General features: G+C 37.6%; 1 protein-coding gene across 1 annotated transcript in view; it reads left to right on the top strand.

Moving 5' to 3' along the window:
• The window catches only part of LNPEP (leucyl and cystinyl aminopeptidase), a 112,436-nt gene extending 95,814 nt beyond the window's left edge, over positions 1 to 16,622 (top strand). The window contains exons 14-18 of the mRNA XM_010357238.2: positions 2,043 to 2,227; positions 3,996 to 4,157; positions 6,089 to 6,229; positions 6,852 to 6,933; positions 7,517 to 16,622. Coding sequence (XP_010355540.2) covers positions 2,043 to 2,227; positions 3,996 to 4,157; positions 6,089 to 6,229; positions 6,852 to 6,933; positions 7,517 to 7,648 — 702 coding nt within the window. The 3' untranslated portion in view covers positions 7,649 to 16,622. The remainder of the gene's footprint in view (positions 1 to 2,042; positions 2,228 to 3,995; positions 4,158 to 6,088; positions 6,230 to 6,851; positions 6,934 to 7,516) is intronic.
• Positions 16,623 to 21,016: the final 4,394 nt, after the last annotated feature.

Here is a 21,016-nt window from a genome sequence, read left to right as displayed (position 1 = left end):
TGTCAATACCTAAAAGAAAGGAAGAAAGCAGTGCTCTGTGAAGAACTTGAGCTAAACTTCTGAAGTTAAGGGTTTTTGTATGTGGTCGTCTGTGGTATATGATTACTTGAGATGAGATGCCACGATGGTGGTGGAGGTAAAGAAGTACCAGCGGGAAGAAATCCTCCCGTGCTGATTACTGCAGAGGGGGTATCTGTTGAATTTTTTTCATTTTGGTCCTCCTTACATAGCCATGAAGGTTTTCTAAAGAATACCTAAAAATGGCCGGGCGTGGTGGCTCACGCCTGTAATCCCAGCACTTTGGGAGGCCGAGGCGGGTGGATCACGAGGTCAGGAGATCGAGACCATCCTGGCTAACATAGTGAAACCCCGACTCTACTAAAAATACAAAAAAAAAAAAAAAATTAACCGGGCATGGTGACGGGCACCGGTAGTCCCAGCTACTCAGGAGGCTGAGGCAGGAGAATGGCGTAAACCCAGGAGGCAGAGCTTGCAGTGAGCCGAGATCGCACCACTGCACTCCAGCCTGGTTGACAGAGCAAGACTCCATCTCAAAAAAAATAAATAAATAAAGAATACCTAAAAACATTTTTTATATCAGAATGTTTGTTCCTTCTAGTGGTATTCATAAAAGCATATTTCATATGATGCTTTTTAAAATCTCATGTGTCCTCACCCCCCACCCACCATGCACAACTTGCAGAATGGAAATATGTCGACATGCTATTAACAGCTTTGGTGTTTTTATTTTGGAGAGAGATGAAAAAATGTTTGTTCGTACCTTAATACCACAAATATACGTTTAGCAATGACATCCCATACCAATGGACTAGATAGTAGATGATATTAATGAATAACTATTAGTTTTCTTAAGTGTGATAAGGTATTATGATTCTGTAAGAGAATGTTCTGGTATCTGTGAGTTGCATGCCAAAGTATTTATAAATGAAATATCATATCTGTATCTTACCTTCGTATTGTTCAGCTAAAACAAGAAAAAACGTGTGTGTGTGTGTGTGTGAGATACACACTTGAAAACGAAGCAAATGTCAGAATGTTAAAAACTGGTGAATCTAGATGAACAGTGTATGGGTGTTTATTGTACTATCTTTTTTTGTAGGTTTGAAAGTTGTTTAAATAAAAACTTGGGAGAAAAAATAAACTATAAACAACTATTCTTCCCTGCAGGCCTCATTTCCTTGCTAATTTGGTTAATTTGTTATAGCATCAAACTAGTTGATAATGTTAAATATACCTTTAATATTGGATTCAGAAACATTTAAACATTATCAGTAAAGAAGTTTATTTTTCTCTCATTGCTTTATAGGTTTATAGATTGTAAAGTCACAAGGTCAGGAAGTTCTGACTTCCTTCCAGCAGTGGTTATAAGTGACACTTTTTGGCAGGAAAATAACTTCTAGCTGAGTACAGATAGAAGTGCAGCAAAGAGTTTCCCTACTGCACAGAAGTCATTAATTTTTTTCTGAGTTAATATCACTAAAAGTTCCCCTTAGCTATAGCAGTCTTATGCATAGCCTTTACATCAAATGGTTTCATCCCAGCTGTATGTGGGCTTCATATGTCAGTTGATATTTAATTAGTAATATCTATGCCTTTTTTTTTTTCCTCATTGGATAAATTTTGGGGAAAAGAGATCTGATTGTCCTAATTTTTTTTTTTTTTTTTTTTTTTTGAGGCGGAATCTTGCTCTGTTGCCCAGGCTGGAGTGCAATGATGCTATCCCGGCTCACTGCAACCTCCACCTCCTGGGTTCAGGTGATTCTCCTGCTTCAGCCTCCTGATTAGCTGGGATTACAGGCATCACCACCATGCCTGGCTAATTTTTGTGTTTTCTAGAGATGTCGTTTCACCATGTTGTCCAGGCTGGTCTCAAACTCCTGACCTCAGGTGATCTGCCTGCCTCGGCCTCCCAACGTGCTGGGATTACAGGCATGAGACACTGTGCCTGGCAGTAATTGTCCTGTTTTTTTCTGATTGTCCTAATTATTATTAAGCCATTATAATCTATTTTGTCTCTCTAGACCAGGGTATTTAAATTACTTCAAAACCAAATTCAACAACAAACTTGGACTGATGAAGGCACTCCATCTATGCGAGAGCTTCGGTCAGCCCTGCTAGAGTTTGCCTGCACCCACAACCTGGGGAACTGCTCCACTACTGCCATGAAACTGTTTGATGACTGGATGGCATCCAATGGAACTCAAAGGTGAAGTATACCTCTACTCAGATGAATTATCTTCTTTTTCTTTATCTCATATCTTATACAGAAACCAGGGTATTCTCATCCTGGGTCATAAATGTTATAAAACTGAGTGTTGTTGTAGGTGAACTCTATGTATCTGCAGTCTCAAACAAGACTTTTTAAAAAATTATGGTAAAATACACATAACATAAAATTCATCTTAACCATTTTTTACTGTACATTATTGTGTACTTATTTTCAGAACTTTTACATCTTACAAAACTGAAACTCTGTACCCATTGAATAATTCCTCACTTCCTCTCCCCACCAGTCCCTGGTAACCACTATTCTACTTCCTGTTTTTGTGAGTTTGACTACACTGTGTATCTCATATAAGTAGAGTCATAGAGAATTTGCTTTTTTTGTGACTGGCTTATTTCATTTACCATAATATCTTCAAGGTTCTTCCATGTTGTAGCATACATTAAAATTTCTTTCTTTCTTTTCTATTTTTTGGAGACGGAGTCTTGCTCTGTCACCCAGGCTGGAGTGCAGTGGTGCGATCTCAGCTCACTGCAACCTCCACCTACTGGGTTCCAGTGATTCTCCTGCCCCAGCCTCTGGAGTAGCTGGGATTACAGGCATCTGCCACCACACCTGGCTAATTTTTGTATATTTAGTAGAAACGGGGTTTCACCATGTTAGCCAGGCTGGTCTGGAACTCCTGACCTCAGAAAATCTGCATGCCTAGGCTTCCCAAAGTGCTGGGATTGCAGGCATGAGCCACCACACCTGGCTAAAATTTCTTTCTTTTTAAAGGCTGAATAATTTTCCATTGTATGTATATACCACATTTTGTTTATCCATTCATTCATGGATAGACCTTTGTGTTGCTTGTACCTTTTAGCTATTGTGAATAATAATGCCATGCACATGGGTATGCAAATATCTCCTAGTGACCCTGCTTTCAGTTCTTTTGGATATATACCCAGAAGTAGTATTGGTGGATCATATGGCAATTCTAGTTTTAATTTTTTGAGGAACTGCCATATTGTTTTCTACAGCAGCTGCACCATTTTATATTCCCAACAACAGTGCACAAGCATTCCAATTTCTCTACATCCTTGCCAGCACTTGCCATTTTCTGGGTTTTTGATAGCAGCCATCCTAATGGGTGTGAGGTGATAAACAAGTGTCTTAATTTAGAAATAAAACATTGCAGGTAGGGTTAGCAGTTAATAGAAAAGCTGTTGGTGGTAATTGGTTCTCTCCAGCTCCTTACCATACATTATGGAGAGAAGATTCAAGCATCAGATGAAGAGTTGGGGTGGAGGATTTGGATAACCTTTTGAGGTCTTTCTGAGCTCTGAGATCTTAATAAAGGCAGTAGACTATGTTTTCTCCCTGTACCCCATTTACTGCTGTATTTCTACCATGAAACTTATCACACTGAATTGTAATGCATGTGTTTATTGCTCTGTACTTCGGAATAGCCTGTGAGTTCTCAGAAGACAGAGGCTCTCATTCCTCTTCCGCTCCCTAGTGTCCAGCCTGTTGCCTGCCTAGTTCTTTGTGAGTTCTCAGTGAATATTAAATTGAACTGATGTATCCATAGTTGCACTGCTAGGAAAATAGCAGTCACTGAATTAAACTTTTTCTCAACCCTAAATTATGTACTCAAACTTGTTATTATTACCGACCCTCACACCAGAAACTCCACCACAGCCAACTCTTCACCTTTGTATTCAGAATATTTTCTTGTTATTCTCATGTTTGACCACCTCTCTTACAGCCTACCTACTGACGTCATGACAACTGTGTTCAAAGTTGGAGCGAAAACTGACAAAGGCTGGTCTTTCCTTTTGGGCAAATACATTTCTATAGGCTCTGAGGCAGAGAAGAACAAAATACTAGAAGCACTTGCCAGCTCAGAGGATGTGCGGAAGCTTTACTGGTATGAAACCACCCGAGGAATATGATATACAGAAACCAAAAGAATACAAACACTGTGCTCCTGGGTAGGAGCTCATTTTTGAGGGGATCTGCTTTCCTCCCTTCTGTTACAGGCCAGGCCTAAGTTGGACAGTCTGGTGAGGAGACCACAGGTGCTGGGCTTTATCTTTATGGACAAGCAGAAAATCCTTTGCCCAAAAGGGATTGCAAGATGTCAGGAGTCACAGCCCCCCTCCTCCTCCTTGCTCAAAAAGTCTTCCTCCCCTTGGAGTGCTGTCTTGTACCCCACAATTAGTACTCCATATTTTGGGACCAAGGCATTGCTTTGTGCAAGCTGTCATTTTAAAAATGCAGATATTTCAGAAAAAGATAACATATTAAACCTTCTAGGTTCTATGTTCATATGAATTTATTTGTCAGACTTTTCCTTTTTAATATGTAGTGATGAAGGCCCAGAAGTAGGAGTGTCATATGGATGAAGGTAGGGCAGCAAGTCGGGCCTCCTGACAGAAAGAACAGGCAGTGGTGGGGCCGAGGAGCTCTACGTAGCCAAGAGGAATATGGAGGTATCTGGTATAGCGAAAGACCACAGATGTTAAAAGTCACACTGAGGATAGAAGGAGGCTTCTGGGTCTCATTACTTCTGTTGTATGATTTTGCTCAGATAAATCTTAATAGTGTCCCAGAGATGTCCTCAGTACCTGTCCAGACGCACTTACCAAAAGATACACTGTAAATAGTCATTTTCTTTAAAGTATTAGCCAGCCTCTGACTTAACAGAGAAAAATCATTGTTTTTAAACTGTACTAGTAATACACTAATAATGCCCATGATAAAGTATTCAAACAGTACCTGAGAATATAGAGTAAAATATGAAAGCATTTCTTATGATCCTTCACTTCCATTCTCGTTTTCTCTGTTAACAACAGTGTCAGTCCTGGTCTTTGTATTCATCTGTGGGAATTGATATATGTACAGATGTATGTATGTACATACATATATACCTACATATTTAACCGCATTTTTAAAACCACATTAGTTTTATACCATACTCAGTGTTTTGTGACAGTCTTTTTAGTGAATGATCAGTCTGTGAGATTTTCCGTGTCACTTCATGAAGCCTGCTTTATAAAAAAAGAAAAAAAAAAAAACTGAAGTGTTTTTATGGCTTCATAATATTCTGTAGTATGGCTCTATCATAATTTATTTAACCCATCACGTTTTGTTGTGCTTTTTTTTTTTCCCTCCTAAAAATACTGCCACAGTCTTGGAGTAGGGGGTGGTTTCTCACTGTAAACAACTAGTATAGCATAGTAGATGAGAACTGCTTTCGTTCAGATGTCAGGCTTTGGTATTTGTTACTGTGTAACTGTGGGTCAATTAGATAACCTCAGTTTCTTCAACTATAAAATTGAGTTAGGTAGTATTAATAAATACCTACTTTATAGCATTGTTGTGTCAAGGACTTAGAACATTATTTAGTACATAGTGTCAGTAAATGTTTACTATGAACATTAATAAGAGTATATTCTGAAATGTATCCTAATTTTCAAATAATTCAAATGGCCTAGTTTAAGAATAGTAGTATAACATACCTGCCCATTCAAATCAAATAAGGTTTTTACCAGAAAAAAATACCCCCCCCAAATTGTAATAAATTCTACCAGAATTTATTTCCTAAATGTTTTTACTATTTAAAAACTATTTATTGTCATGTGACAGTATAGGTAAATGTCTATTTCATTGGTGAGTCCTTTCTTGGTTAAAAAAATGACATTTTCAATCTATAGATCAATCGTAGACTAATGCAACAGTTATTTCTTGAGTTGCTACAGAGCTTTAATTAGGAAACCATACTAATTTTAATTTAAGTTCAGTCATCACTTCTTCATGAATAATAATTTTAGAGGCTGAATCTGCTTTACTCTTTAGGTTAATGAAAAGTAGCCTGAATGGAGATAACATCCGAACACAGAAGCTGTCTTTTATCATTAGAACAGTGGGTCGACATTTTCCTGGACACTTACTGGCATGGGATTTTGTCAAAGAGAACTGGAATAAGCTTGTACAGAAGTAAGTTTCTCAGAGAACTATTAACTTTTAGTATTCTCAAGTTGTGCATTTGAAAAAAGCTCCCAGTGTTGTGTTGGCTCACAGAAGTTAGGATTTTCTGTGAGAGGAAAAATACTTCCATGACAGTTTAATTGAAACATCCGGAAATTTTCACATTTGTTAACATAATTCCATAGCATGAATCATTTAACAGTAGCATTCCATCTAAGTTCTAATTAAGGCTAGCCTTGCTTGGCACCGGGTTACACAGCAACCGTTTAGCTATGCGTATTGAAAAATACCTCTGCATTGCCAAGGCATCAGTTAAGAACTCACATTCAGCTAGATGCAGATGTAGGCTTTTTGCTTCTTTTAAATCCATAACGGCATTTCTGGGTGTACAGTGTGATCTTCGACGATATTAAGCGGATTAATAATTTGTCTGCATGTTCTGAACTCTTCCCTTTTTCTGCCCACCTTTCTTTCCCGCCAGCAATAAGTATGCATAGGGCTACCCCGGTTTCCTCAGCTGTGGTTCCGGAAGGAGGATTCCACTCTGTCATTAAAGACTCCTTTGCACTCAGGAACAATGTTTTACCAGCAGCTGCCAAATTTTTTTGCTCTTGGTTTTGTGTTTCTTCAGGTTCCATCTGGGGTCCTATACTATACAAAGTATTGTTGCTGGATCAACTTACCTGTTTTCAACAAAGGCACATTTATCTGAGGTTGGTTTTATAAAATGCTAATACAGAGACTGGGCAACCCTCCGCACACCCCGGCCAGGCTGCTCAGTTTAAGGGAGATGGTGGATTTTCGTGCTAATTCCTGTCTCTTGTCTCTGTCTTCCTTAATCAGTACCAATGATTCAGCATTGTGATTACTTCTAGAGGGTGGCATATATGATAATGAGGAAAAATTCTGATTCCATTCTCTTCCCTTGTCTCCCTAATATAAATAATTTAAGGGGTCATAAAATTGTTCAGAAGAATTGCATTCTTAGGGTGAATTCATAGCACCAAGCCTTTGGACTCTACCTTATTTATTGTTACTTAAACATCTCCTCAGTTCCATTTTAAGTTAGAAAAAGTGTATCTGTGTGGCAGTAAAAAGATTTCCTTTTTAAAATTATTTCAGATATCACCATATTGATTGGGAACTCCATGTAGATACCTTGAATATTAAAGTACTTCTTTCTACTGCTTTCAAGATAGCAGCATAGCCATCACTAAGTTAAAGCTTATTTTAAAAGCTGGAGTTACCTAAGGTTTATTGTCCTTCTTTTGAAATTCTTCTGTGTGGAACTTACAGGTTCAGGCATTCTTTGAAAATCAGTCAGAGGCAACCTTCCGGCTTCGTTGTGTCCAGGAGGCTTTGGAAGTCATTCAGTTGAATATCCAGTGGATGGAGAAGAACCTCAAAAGTCTCACATGGTGGCTGTAGCATGCACAACCGCACCTCATTTTGTCGCCCATTCAGAGAGCTTGTAAGCTTGGGCTCTGCTGCTTTTTCAAAAGCCAAGATAAAGCCAGGATCGCTGCCAAGTTGTTTGCACTCTTAGGAGTTCTAGTTAGCTCAGGGCCTGACTGTATTTTTCATCCGTCTTTTCTGAAATGTCTTTGGGCAGTATGTAGTTATTTATTATAAAATTATATTCACCTAAATGCCAACCATCTACAAAAACAATGAGTAATTTTTCTACTTTGAAGATACACAAATGGGGGAAAAAAACCCTGTTTTGGAATTCTGTTCTATTCCTCAGTATACAGAAAGTTACTGACATAGTAAAACAAGGAAAGTTCTACCCTAAGAGCCACCATCACTGCAGGCCGCTGATTTGTCAGCCATCTGTTGCTTCTTATTGATAGATGGTATTGGAATGTGGTACAAAGTTAGCTCTGAAGAATATGATAATGAAGACAATAAAGCATGCACTGTAAGAACCGACCTCAGGTGTGCAAATCTACTTTGATTTGGGGTTTTGATTAATTCTTTATTTTTCTGAAAAAAAGGTTAAATAATGTCTGTAACTATTGTGGTTTTTTTCCTGCAGAATAGCCAGGTGCTACAGATTTTTAAAATTTTTGTTGTATTGAAAAGCTAAACAAGGCCAAAAGGTTAAATGTTTTGAATATTTAAGACTTTCTTTTTCATCTTTTATAGAGTTACCATAGGAAACTGTTCCAAACTGAGTTAACTTTAATTAAAATTATTTCATTCATAAACGGTGATAGTCCCCAAATCTGTACACCTTTATCACTCCCTGCCGTAGATATACTTTAGGTTAGTATTTCTACATTCGTGGCAAGCATTTTGCTAACACCAGTGTTTTTCATTGTGACTTTTATCGCTATTACTAAGAATGCAATTTAAGTTGCCTTTTGGCATCATAGATCATAGAAACTTTCTCTCTGAATCATACCCATGTGTGAATTTTCATTTTATATGATAGTGTAGCATATTATAAGCGTATTTTAAAACAGGGCCTTTGAGAAATTGAAAAAAAAAATTATTTGAAGTTCACCATAGTACCTTAAAGGAACAAAGAGAATGTGGGATAGGAGTAACTTGAATTCGTGTTTAGTATGGTGGGCTTTGAATTTTTTTCACTATCAGAAATCGTGCTTTTGTTTAGTTAAAAATTATAGTTTTTCTTTTTTGTGTGTCCAAACTAGCATAAAAGGAGTGGTCAAAGAAGGAAAGAAAGAAAAATGAGGGAGGATGTCCAAAGCTGTATAGCATTTTACTCCTTCTGAAAGAGAAATACTGTACTTGAATTTTTGAGCTATGCAGACTTATACCTAGATTGTTGTGTTTCTTTGATTCTTAGGAGAAAAGCTGTCTTCCTAATAACTATTGAGAACTTTATATGTTTGAAAACAGTTTCTATGTACATAAAAAGGGTAGTTACCCATTTGTGAGCACTTAAAACACTCCACAGAGTCAGAGAGTGGGAAAGGTCACCTTTTTTATTCAGCAGGTATAAAGTTAGAATGTGTGGAATTGTGAATAAAATTATATTTTATTTTATGAAAATATTTTTATATAATAAAATTTAAAAGGCTGGTAAGCTAAAAAAATAGTCGTCTTTAATCCTAGTGTGTTTTCCCCAATTTAGTCTTTTCTAAACCTTATCTGTTTTAGAGTAGAAAATATTATATCCTGAGAATCACAGAATCATCTAAGTATGTCTTATTCAACTGAGGTGATTGTAAGTCTTTATTCTTGTGCTTTGGTTAAATGAATGATAATTTAGTTGATAGTGAAAGTTAATGTGTTTTTATATTTTTGGAGTGAGGGAAAAATACTAAACTTTTGAGAATTTTGTTGTTGTTGCTGGTTTTTTACCATGTTGTACTAAATTCCACTTTGATACAAAATTTAAATTTTGTAACTTCTCAAGATCAGTTAAGATTCTTCAGTTTTACCTGTGCTTCTTGACATCACTCCTGTAATGTATGTTAGTTAACTCTGCATATGGCAAATCTTGTCTTGAATTATATCATTTCTCTCCCTCTCTCTGTCTCTCTCTGTCTCTGTCTCTCTCTCTCTCTCTCTGTCTCTCTCTGTCTCTCTCTTTCTCTCTCTCTCACTGTGTGTGTGTATGTGTGGTGTGGGAGGTACTGTTATGAGTAAAACCTTATCAAAACTTGGCCTAAAAAAGAGATAACTCATGATCCATTGCTATCTTTATTACTCAAAGGCTGTTCATTCCCTTGATACCAGACCCATAGTAGTTGTAGGTTTTTGTTGTTCTTGCCCTTACCTTAATTATTTGTAGTTTTAGTAGGCCTTGCCTCAGTTTTTCCCACAGAATTCCATAATTTTAATATTGAACTAACCCATCTATCTAGGACTTCTAAAAACTACATCAGGAAGGTGAGGTTAAATGAGAGGTAGAATTTGCGGTATAATAGGTATAATGGTAGCTTTCAAAGTTTTATCTTCTCAAAACATTGTCTTAGCCACTGTATTTCTGAGAACTCAGACTGAAGCACAAAAGTCACAGTATGCTTCTTTTATTTAAGCACACAGATTCATGACACAAGTACTTGTTGAACAAGTGTTCTCATTGCAGAGAGGTCTACTTGAATATAAAAGGGACATCATACTAGATTATTTAAAAAAAGAGAATTGGAAATCTAGAATTGTGGAAGAAATATTTATGCTTTGGAGATCTAAAAAGTTATGAATGTAGGAATTGGATGAGTCCAGTTTGTTCTGTTAATATAAAATGGTTAGATATATTAAACTGCAAGTAGTATCAGCTTCACTATAAGCTTGGGCCTTCCTTCATCCTGTTTTATTTAAGTCTCTTTAAATGAAATTTTGTTGTCATTGTTTCAGCATTCATGAACTTTCCTAGTATCACAGGTTCTACTTTAATTTTCTTTGCCATATGTGTTTCCATTTTATGGGACATTAGCCACCATAGGAACAGAAGAGTTGTCAGAAGACTCCTGGGTATAGAGAGCAAATCAAGCTGCATCAGTATTATAGGGTACTAAACAGAATCCTTTCTATCAGGAAATAAGAAATCAATTAAGTGTTGGCTGGGTGCGGTGGCTCACGCCTGTAATCCCAGTATTTTGGGATGCCAAGGTGGGAGGACCATTCCAGACCAGCCTGGAGTTCTAGACCAGCCTGGCCAACATGGCAAAACCCCGCCTCTACTAAAAATATGAAAATTAGCTGGGCGTGGTGGTGCACACCTGTAATCCCAGCTACTTGGTAGGCATGAGAATTACTTGAACCCAGGAGGTGGAGGGTGCAGTGAGCCAAGGTTATGCCGCTGCACTACAGCCTGGGTAACAGAGTGAGACTGTCTAAAAAAAAAAAAAAAAAAAAAAAAAAAAAAGAGTTAAGTGTTGATTTTGTTGGATTACTGACAGCTTGTTGAGGTAGATTTTAAAAAGAGTCTGTTCAAACCAAAGTACCTGGAACCATAATCTGCCATCAGATTGCTAAACATTCACATAATCCCCATGTTTCACAGGGCTACAGGGAAGGCAAATACATCTCAGATGAGCCACTTCCAAGGAGAGCAGTTCCTGGGCTGCAAAACTAGATCTGGATTTTGTTACTTAGGCCTCTCTAAAAACTGAGGTCATGGATAGGACGTAGCTTTTCTTCTCATCTTTGCCATTGTTACTTTTGTATTTAGGGGAATTAAATCTCTTTTTAAAGAGCTTCCTTCCCCCTTTACCCCATTTGTATTTTTAAAAACTAAGGTATATATATTTGCTTGTTTTTGCATTCTTTTATTTTGTACTGCATTCCCTGCTTTACCAAGTAAGTACCACATAAAAGTGGAGGTGCAAAAGTATGGTAAATCTCTTCCCTTAACCTTATTGCCTGCGTGGGTGATAGCTAATAGAAAAGTTGATCGATTTTTTTTTCAGTGGGTTTTTTGGGAGTATATACTTTTAAAATGTATATATATGTTTTTGAGAGTTTTGTATTATTTCATTTTATATATTTTTTTCCTGATGAAGGGTGATATATCATCCTATGAAAATTTCATCTACCCTTCCCATGTTACCTATATGGGCAATAGCTACAGACTAGTTATTTGGTTTCCTTCTTTGGAAGAAGGTGGTGATGTTGAGAGGAGAGCAGAGTATGTTCTTTTAAAAGTGTGTACAGATGTTTTTGCTATTTTGTGTTATTTCATTTTGTATTTCATTCATCCATTTTGTGGACGTGTAGCTAAAACGTGGTGGTCCAAAAGCATGACAGATGTTCCCTTTGCCTTTATCCTTATTGTTCTCATGGACAGTAACTAACAGAGCAGTCCTAGTTGCTGTTGTTTTGATCTAGTCTTGGGAGCTGGGGTTGTGTATTCTTTCAAGTGTGTATAAATATTATGCCACCTTTTTATACTTCATTTTATACTTGTTTCCTTGTATGGATGCATATATAATGAAAACAGGTTCAGAGTATGACAAATCTCCTCTTTTCCCTTTTCCTTATTGCCTATTTAGGCAGTAGCTAATAGAGTAGTTTGTTTTGTTTTGGGGTGTGGGAGAGAGTGGAGTATGCACTTAATGTATATAAATATACTTGCTACTACATTGTATTACTAATTTAGTTCATACTGTGTCGTCATAGACATGAAAGTACCAATGAAATGTGGAGATCTCAATGTGTAACAGTCTCCCATTCTCCTCATCCCTTATTGACTGCTAGGCAGTAGCTAACAGAGCAGTTGTCAAGTGGAGTATTTGAGGTGAACGGGAGGGATGGGGAAGGTAGGAAAATGCACTTAATGTATATACTTGTTTTTACTACTACATTGTATTAATTCATCGGGTGCCCAGACTGAATGGTACCTAATGAACCATGGAGTTCCAGATGTATAACAGTCTCCTCTTTTCCCTTTCCCTTATTGCCTATGTGGGCAATACTTAGAGTAGTTTGGGTTTATTGAAGATTTTTGCTAGGAGAGAGAAAATGGTTTCAGGGTAAGAGTATATACTTTAAACATGTATATAAATGTTTTTGCTACTTTTCTGTCACAGCCTTTCTTACCTTGTCCTTTACATGGATATATGAAGAAAATTGAGGTTCAGCCTGTAACAACTCTCCTCTTGTCCCCTTCCCTTAGATTGCCTGTGTGGGCAGGTGTCTAAGAGAGTAGTTGATTAGCTTCAGGGATTCTTCTGTGGGTATTGGGGTATATACTTTTGTATATGTATGTACATATTTTTACTTCTTTATTATAGTGTTTAATTGGGTACCCGGTCCTTCACTTGGACGTGTAGGTTCCTAATGAGCTGTGGAGTTATAGATGTATAACAGTCTCTTCTCCCTTAACCCTTTTTATGTATATGGGCAATAATTTTGAAGTAGCTTGGATTTTTTGAAGTTTTGAGGGGTGGGAGGGATCTAAGGGCAGATTATATACTTTTTAAAAATGTATATATACTTTTCATTACTATATTGTATTATTTCATGCTGTACCCAGTCCATTGCTTGGACTTACAGGTACCTAATGAAACGTGGAGGTCCGGATGTATGAAAATCTCCTCTTTTCCCCTTTCCTTATTGCCTCTGTGGGCAATAATTATAGAGTAGTATAGATGGTTTTTCTTTTTTACTCCATCTCCCTATCTCCAGGATGGTGGGGTGTGCACTTTTAGAAATGTATATAAATGTTCTTGCTTCTTTTTCCTGTTACTTCATTGTGTGCCAAGGCCTTTCCATGGATACTTAGGTACGTAATGAAAATTGAGGTTCATTCTATGAAAAAATCTCCCCTTCTCCCCTTCCCTTATTGCCTGTTTTGGCAATGACTAGTAGAGTAGTTTAAGGGATTTATTTTTTTGGTGGGGGGAGGTGGGGGAATTTCTGGGTGTGTCTTTTTTTTTAATGTATATAAAAGTTTGCTAGTTGTTGTTGTTGTTGTTCTTTCACTCTCAACACAGTTTTTTTGTTTAGAGTTGTAGGAATCAAATGTAATGAGGGACCCAGACCCAGGAATGTGGTAAATATTCTTTCCCTTCCTCAGAGCCTGTGTACACAAGCAAATAGTATATGAGCACTACAGGGCTTGGGTTTTGGTTTTTTGCTTTTGAGGGTTTTAATGAGGAGTGAGATTGTGAGAGGAAAAGGCAAGATATATAATTTTTTAATGTATATAAATGTTTTGCCCCTTTTTGGTGTTAACTTCATTTTGAATCTGGTCCTTTGTATGACCACTTAGGTACTTAATAGTAATAAAGTTGAGATTAACTCTATGAAAAATATCCCATACTCCCCATCCCTCATTGCCTAGGGGGCAATGGTAGAATAGATGTTTGGTTTCTTTTGGGGGGTGTCTGGGTGTGTGTATGTGTGTGTGTGTGTGTGTGTGTGTGTATACACACACAAGGACACACATATTTATATACTATACACACACATTTTAATGTATATAAATATTTGCTACATTCTGTGTTATATAATGTGGTACCCAGTCCTCTGCTGGGACATGTATGTATATAATGAAACATGGAGGTCCAGACGTATGATAACTCTCCTCTGTTTCCCTTCCCTCATTGCCTGCAGGGGCAATGGTTTCATATCTTGGAAGTTTTTTATTGTTTAATTTTTTGTGTGGGGAGGGGTTCTTTGGGTGGGTAGTAGTTAGGGGGAAAGGACAGTGTCTATACTTTTTAAAGATGTATATAAATGTTTTCATGTTATTGGTTTTGTACCTAGTCCTTTGCATGGATATATAGGTACCTAATGAAAATCGAGGATCAGTGTATGACAAATCTCCCATCCTCCCCTTTCCTTATTGCCTGTGTTGGCAATAGCAAGTAGAATAGTTGTGTGTTGTTTACTTATCTGTTTTGGAGAGATTTCTATTTTTGGTAGGGGAATATTCTTAATAAGTATAAATATGTTTTCATATCTTTATTTCATTTTGTAGTCTTTTGCATGGCTATGTAGGGACCTAATGAAAGTTGAGTTTCGTAATATGACACCTCACTTCTTCTTTTCCTACATATGTGGTTATTTTATTTCATTCTCTAGGATCTATTCCATTAAGGATACAAGTATATAGATGCACATATATCATTTGCTTCTTTTTTCCCCCATTATTTTCCTTTAACACTAAGTCCCTTGCAAGGGACCTGACTGTACCTAACAAAAATAAAGACCTACTAAATCCCTGCCGTCTGGCTGGAAGGTATAGCAGTGTAGTGATGTAACTAATGGCAACAAGTGTGCAGCAGATAAAACAGGAGAAGACACTCGGCTATGGTTGAGTTGTGAAAGCTAATTAGATCCAGCATTTCTTATGTTGATTCAAATTGAATGAGATAGTGAAAAGGGACCTGTGCTTTTGTAAATTCTAGAAAGGCAAGAGGACAGTATTGAATAAAGATGTGTTTAAACTTCATTGCTCGTACATCTTTTAGTAACTGGTAAACCGGCGAAGCTGATAAGCCAATAAGAGTGCTGTCTAGAACTCATTTGCAAACCCTTAAGAGTAGCTTATTCTTGAGGCCTGGACTTGTGGTTCATCTATAGAAGTCTGTTATGATTCCATCAATTGCATAGCTTGTGTACCTGGTAGAAATTGTTTGTTGGAGTGACCCTTTTGAGTTATTGACATGGCTCCGATGAATAGAACATGAGCCCCAAAACTAAATCCAAAAGGAATTTTCTATCTTTCATCCCCCACATGTGGCAAGACAAGTTAGCCCTTTCCTACCCAGAGTTATTTTGTGTGACTGCATCTTTCTCCGCTGTTCTCCATTGTGTGCTTTCCTTTTTGTCTTTAGTGCCTACACTGTTAGGTGTTTTTCTTCACTGGCATTCACAAATTTAAGCCATTGCTGCCTCATTAGCCTTGTATTTTGTGTGCATATCATGTATCCAGAACTGTATGTTCACTTTAAGCATTCTTACATCACACTGTCTCTTCATCTACCATATGGTAAATGTTAAAACTCCACATTTGTCTGCATCAGAGAAAATGCATATGCACACATCCTCCCCGCCTCCCTCTCTGCTCTCTTCCCTTCCTTCAAGTCTCTTAGCATTGTTTGTTTTCCCATTTCTGACACTACTACTCCATGCTGAAGATTTGCCATATTACTGTTTTGGAAATATTGAATGATAGAACTCCTAGAAAATTTTCAAAGAAATGTTATATACTGTATATCAAACTCTCAGGTTCTAGTGTTGAAAAAGCCTATACTTTGCTGTTACTTATACCTGCTGCCATAGAAAAAACTAAGTTGATTCATGACACATTTAAATTTGATCAGAAGAAAAGAAAAAAGGGCACCTTTTCAGAGTTAGTCATGGTAGTCATTAGTGATATTTCTGAACAGTTCTTAACTTAAAATACTTCAAAGGAAGTAAAGGTCATGGCTTAGCTGAAGGAAATGCTCCAGAAATTGGACTTTATAAACCATCAGTACAATAATACGCTGTGTATGTATGTGTATATAAAATGAGAATTATGGCATAATTGGAGCATTTGCATTAATCAACAAACTCAGATTGAGACGAAACTTAGTCTTACAGCTAGCTGTCTTGATTAAAGCCAAGTGTTCCATGTTGCTGTGAAGAATAGCCTCTTTCAAATACTTTGGAAAGTAGTCACTTGGAAACTTGTAAAGGTATTACATTTTTATATTTAAACACCTATAGAGATCTTCAATTCCTTGAGTCTGAGCTTGTGGGTGGAATTCTAAATTTGTATCATAATCTGTCTTTTGTGAAAGATTTTGAAAATATGTATATATAATATTGTATATGCAAATTGTGTTGTTTCACTTGTAAAGGGAAAAGGCTTATTTTTCTTTATATTTCTGATAACTTGTTTTGCATATGACCAGCACTGACTGAAAGGCATGTGTAACTGCAAACACTGTTGCTTTTTTGTGAAATGAAAATAAAAGTATTTAAATACAAATATTGTGTGGACTCTTTGGATTAACGTATATATAAAGTGGTATTTCTTCTTAGGTTATGACCTCTACCGGGGCAGCTCCTGTACTCATTGTCTTTTGTGGCTAGTTTTTTTATTTCACCAGTATCCAGTATCTTTATTGCATATACCTCAGTTGACATTTGACATTTGGAGGTGGCTAATTCTTTGTTGTGGGGGCTATTCTGTGAATCATAGGACATTTAGCAGCATCCCTCCCATGCCAATTGCAACTAGTTGCCAATAGCAACTCTTGTCCCCAGTTGTGACAACTAAAACCTCTCCTCCAGACATTGCCAAATGTCCCCTGAGGTGAGGGTTAAAACTTTGAGTGGATGCATAGGGCGGAAAACTAAGTAACAGTCATGGGAGCTCCATCAGGACCATTATTTACTGTTTGGACTAAAGCAGTTCTTGTAAACACTCAGGTCACCTAAGTAGCCAGCTGATGCAGTAGTCATACAGTACCTAAATCAGTGTGAGCAATGTCATACATGTCATATGCCAGTGAAACCAAGGAACACTGTCTTACTTCGAAGGTGAGACACTGGATGTTATCAGGGAAATATCCCTTGCGTTGATTCACATATAAGTAGGAGTATGAGTGCACCTTTTTAGAGGCACACTGCCACAGTTACATTCCTGGTCAGGTCTACAAAAGGAGCTTCTTGAGTCTATCTGCATGAGGATCCTTGAGGGAGAATTGAGAATTTCTTAGGCTTCCAGATACATGAACTAGAATGAGAGATCTTTGAGAAAAATAAAATGAAGACATAAACAGCCACTAAACCCATAGGGCAGCCCATGTTCAATCCTGCATGTAGGACCCAAAGATCTCTGTAATTTTTAACTTGAGCAAAATTATTGGAATATTACTATTATCACATAACAAAAGGTAACAATTTCAAGAAATTTAAATATTTGAAAGGCTATGAAATAATTAGGCTGGTATCAATCAGAACTAGAATTAATTTCTGGTTCAATCATTTTCCACTTAGAGAGTTGTTACTAATTCCTGTTTGCCTCAGTTTCCTGCATTTATAAAACCGAGATACTGCCTACCTACCTACCTTGCAGGGCTGTTAGCATTAAATAAAATAACCTATAAATTGTTTAGTATATTGCCTGGCCCAGGCAGAGTAAGTATTAACTGTCATTGTTAAAACTCCCAGCTGCTTAGTGAGGTCTATGGATATTAATATCTTCAGCTACAGATGGAAATGAGTTTTTAAAATTGAATAAGGTTATATAACTTGCCAGTCAGGAAATTACAGAAATAATTTTAGTCTAATATGCTTTTTATTTAAGCCTTAAATATGCAAAGATTTTATTTGAGAGGCATTATGTTAGGAAAAACGTGGAGTTATATAGGTTTCACTACTGAAGTTAATTCTGGCTGTCACTGAATTTGGTTAATTAAAAGTAGATACAAAACAAAATCCTGACTCTTGACTAATCTGCAAAGCAAATCTACTTTGCAGTAATAACATGAAGAACAGGTATGTAGGAAAATACACCTGGTGCTTCCTAGGTACTCCACAAATACTCATTTCCTTCTCTCAGTTTAGTTGCCTAAGTATGCAAATGAATCAAGCATGCCTAAGTCTCCATTCTAGCTAGAAAAAAAATTGTTTGCAACTTATGCATTAGAGGGCATGATGGAGAGAAATTGGCCAAATATTTTAGGACCTCGGATTACTAGTGCTAGAAGGAAAACTTCCTTCACATGACCTAGTCTAAATTTCCTCCTTTTACAGATTAAGGGCATTAGAAGTTATGCTTGAGCTAAAATCCCACATGATATAACATTGTATGTTAATTTTGTATATGTTTTTAGATTAGAAACAGTTTATATGCATCATTTTTGAGACAAATGATGTGCAATTGCCTGCGGGATACTGCTTCTTTGGAGAAGAGAGTATTAGAATTTGCTGTTGAAAGAGGTGTTCATTATTGTTGAGTGCAGAGCTAAATTAAACTATCCTAATATTTTCACTTTTACATTTAATGATGCCGTGAATGATTCAAATAACATGATCTCAAAAGAGTAGCGTGGGTTTTTTTGAATGTTTAAATGAAGTGAATTACATTGAAGTAATCTCTCAAGTAGAAGATACTAATGTCAGAAGGTTCAGACACTCCTTCACCACCAAAGGGAATCTCAGGAAGGAGGGAGGGTGGTTAGCGTTGGTAAAGTGACAACTGCCACAATGGCAGAACATAAATATTAAGCTTCACCAACTACAGGTAGAAAGTGAAAATGAACCATTTTCCTAAAGTACAGTCATGTGCCACGATGATGGTCCCATTATAATAGAGCTGAAAAATTCCTATTGCCTTGTGACATCTTGATGATCGTAACCCCGTGTAGGCCAAGGCTAATGTGTTTGGTTTTGTCTTAGTTTTTAATAAAAACAGTTAAAAAATAAATTAAAAATTTTTAATATAAAACTTATAGAATAAGATATAAAGAAAATTATTTTGTGCAACTGTACAATGTGTTTGTGTTTAAACTGTTATTACAAATGAATCAAAAGTTAAAACATTTTAAACGATTAAAAAGTTTACATCAAGCTAAGGTTAATTTATTATTGAAGAAAGAAAAATTATTTTATAAACTTAGTGTAGCCTAAGTGTACAATGTTTATAAAGCCTACAGTAGGGTACAGTAATGTCCTAGGCCTTCACATTCACTCACTCACTCACGCAGAGCAACTTCCAGTCCTGCAGGCTCCATGCATGGTAAGTTTTCTACACAGCTGCACCATTTTAAAAATCTTTCTAACACTGTTTTTACCGTACCTTTTCTATGTTTACATGTATTTAGATGCACAAATACCATTGTGTTATAATTGCCTGTGGTATTCAGTACAGTCACATGCTATACAGGTTCGTAGCCTAGGAGCGAAGCAATAGGCTATACCATATCGCCTAGGTGTATAGTAGTCTAAACCACCAAGATTTGTGTTGTTTGCACCATGATGAAATCAGCAAACCGCACGAGTGTAGTTTGAAATCAGCGCGAGATGGGCCTTCTGTCCTCAGCCACAGAATCCTAGACTTTGGGAGTAGACTGACATCCTTTCTTTTTTTTTTTTCTTTGAGACAGGGTCTCACTCTGCCACCCAGGCTGGGGTGTAATGGCACGATAATGGCTCACTGCAGTGTCAACCTCCTGGGCTCAAACTATTCTCCCATCTCAACCTCCCGAGTAGCTGGGACCACAGGTGTGTGCCACCATGCCTGGCTAACTTTTTAAAATTTTGTATAAAGACAGCGGTCTCTCTATGCTGCCAAAGCTGGTCTTGAACTCCTGAACTCAAGTGATCCTCCCACCTCAGCCTCCCAAAGTGCTGGGATTACAGGCCTGAGCCACCACGCCCAGCCTCTTTCCTATTTTTCAACAGACCTCCTGTTGCCACAAGGACAGGAACTTCAAGAAGTCTACAGGCATGGGAAAAGAGGCAATATTAAACAATTTAAAAACCATTGATTTCACTTGCTTTATGGAGGAGACAACCTGAATGCAGTTGGCCCTCTTCTGCCCCGCATGCATGTCTGTAGTTTCTTTTCAGCCTTGAGCAAACCTAGACTTGGAACTTAGCACCTCTTCAAGATTCCTTTCCACAAAATGCACTAAAGCCAAAGCATTGCTGAGCAATATAGGTTTTCTCCAAGATACTACCCAGAGGAGAGTCTAGGAGGGAAGTTACTCTCACATGCCTTAACGGTGTCATCCTCACTTATATTTCTGTTCTCCAGAGCCTCTCCTTTACCTTGCCATTTCTGGGGGGATCTTATTGTGTGCTCCTCACCCAAATTACACACACACACACACCCAGGCCTTGCTGACGCCTCACTCCAAGCACATCAAAAGCTCCACAAAACTAACGGCCTATAGTGAGCAGCTGGCCCCAAGGTTTGGAGGCCTTTTGCTATTTGGACATGCTCCGTGGAGTCTCACCCCTTCCCACAAGCAAGCAGCTTATCAACTATTTATTTCAAACAAATGTTCTTAGAAATCTTTATCCGCCTCTGTAGATTGGCAACAGATTTTTCTTCCTATGTTTTTCCAGACTAATAGATAATTGACTTCTATCTGACCCCATCCAGACTTGGTGCAAGAGAAAGCAGCCATAAATTGAACTGGTGGAAGAGGAAAGCCAAGGCATACTTTAAAAATATTTTTATGGATCATTTATTCAACAAATATTGTGATCTGTCCACTATGCATCAGTCCCTGAGCTCGTGGGTACCCGAGACTTGACTCTAATGTGCGTAGCTGGCTCAGGGCGGGGAATTGCCACCTGGGTTTTATAACACGGCCTGCGTGGTGGGTGGTAGACAGTCGAGGGCATTGGGGTTCATGTGGAACACAA

Source organism: Rhinopithecus roxellana, chromosome 3 (genome assembly GCF_007565055.1).
Source record: "Rhinopithecus roxellana isolate Shanxi Qingling chromosome 3, ASM756505v1, whole genome shotgun sequence".
In the NCBI taxonomy this organism is placed as follows: Eukaryota; Metazoa; Chordata; class Mammalia; order Primates; family Cercopithecidae; genus Rhinopithecus; species Rhinopithecus roxellana.
Note: the sequence above shows the minus strand (reverse complement) of the source record. Positions and strands in the feature narration are given on the sequence as shown.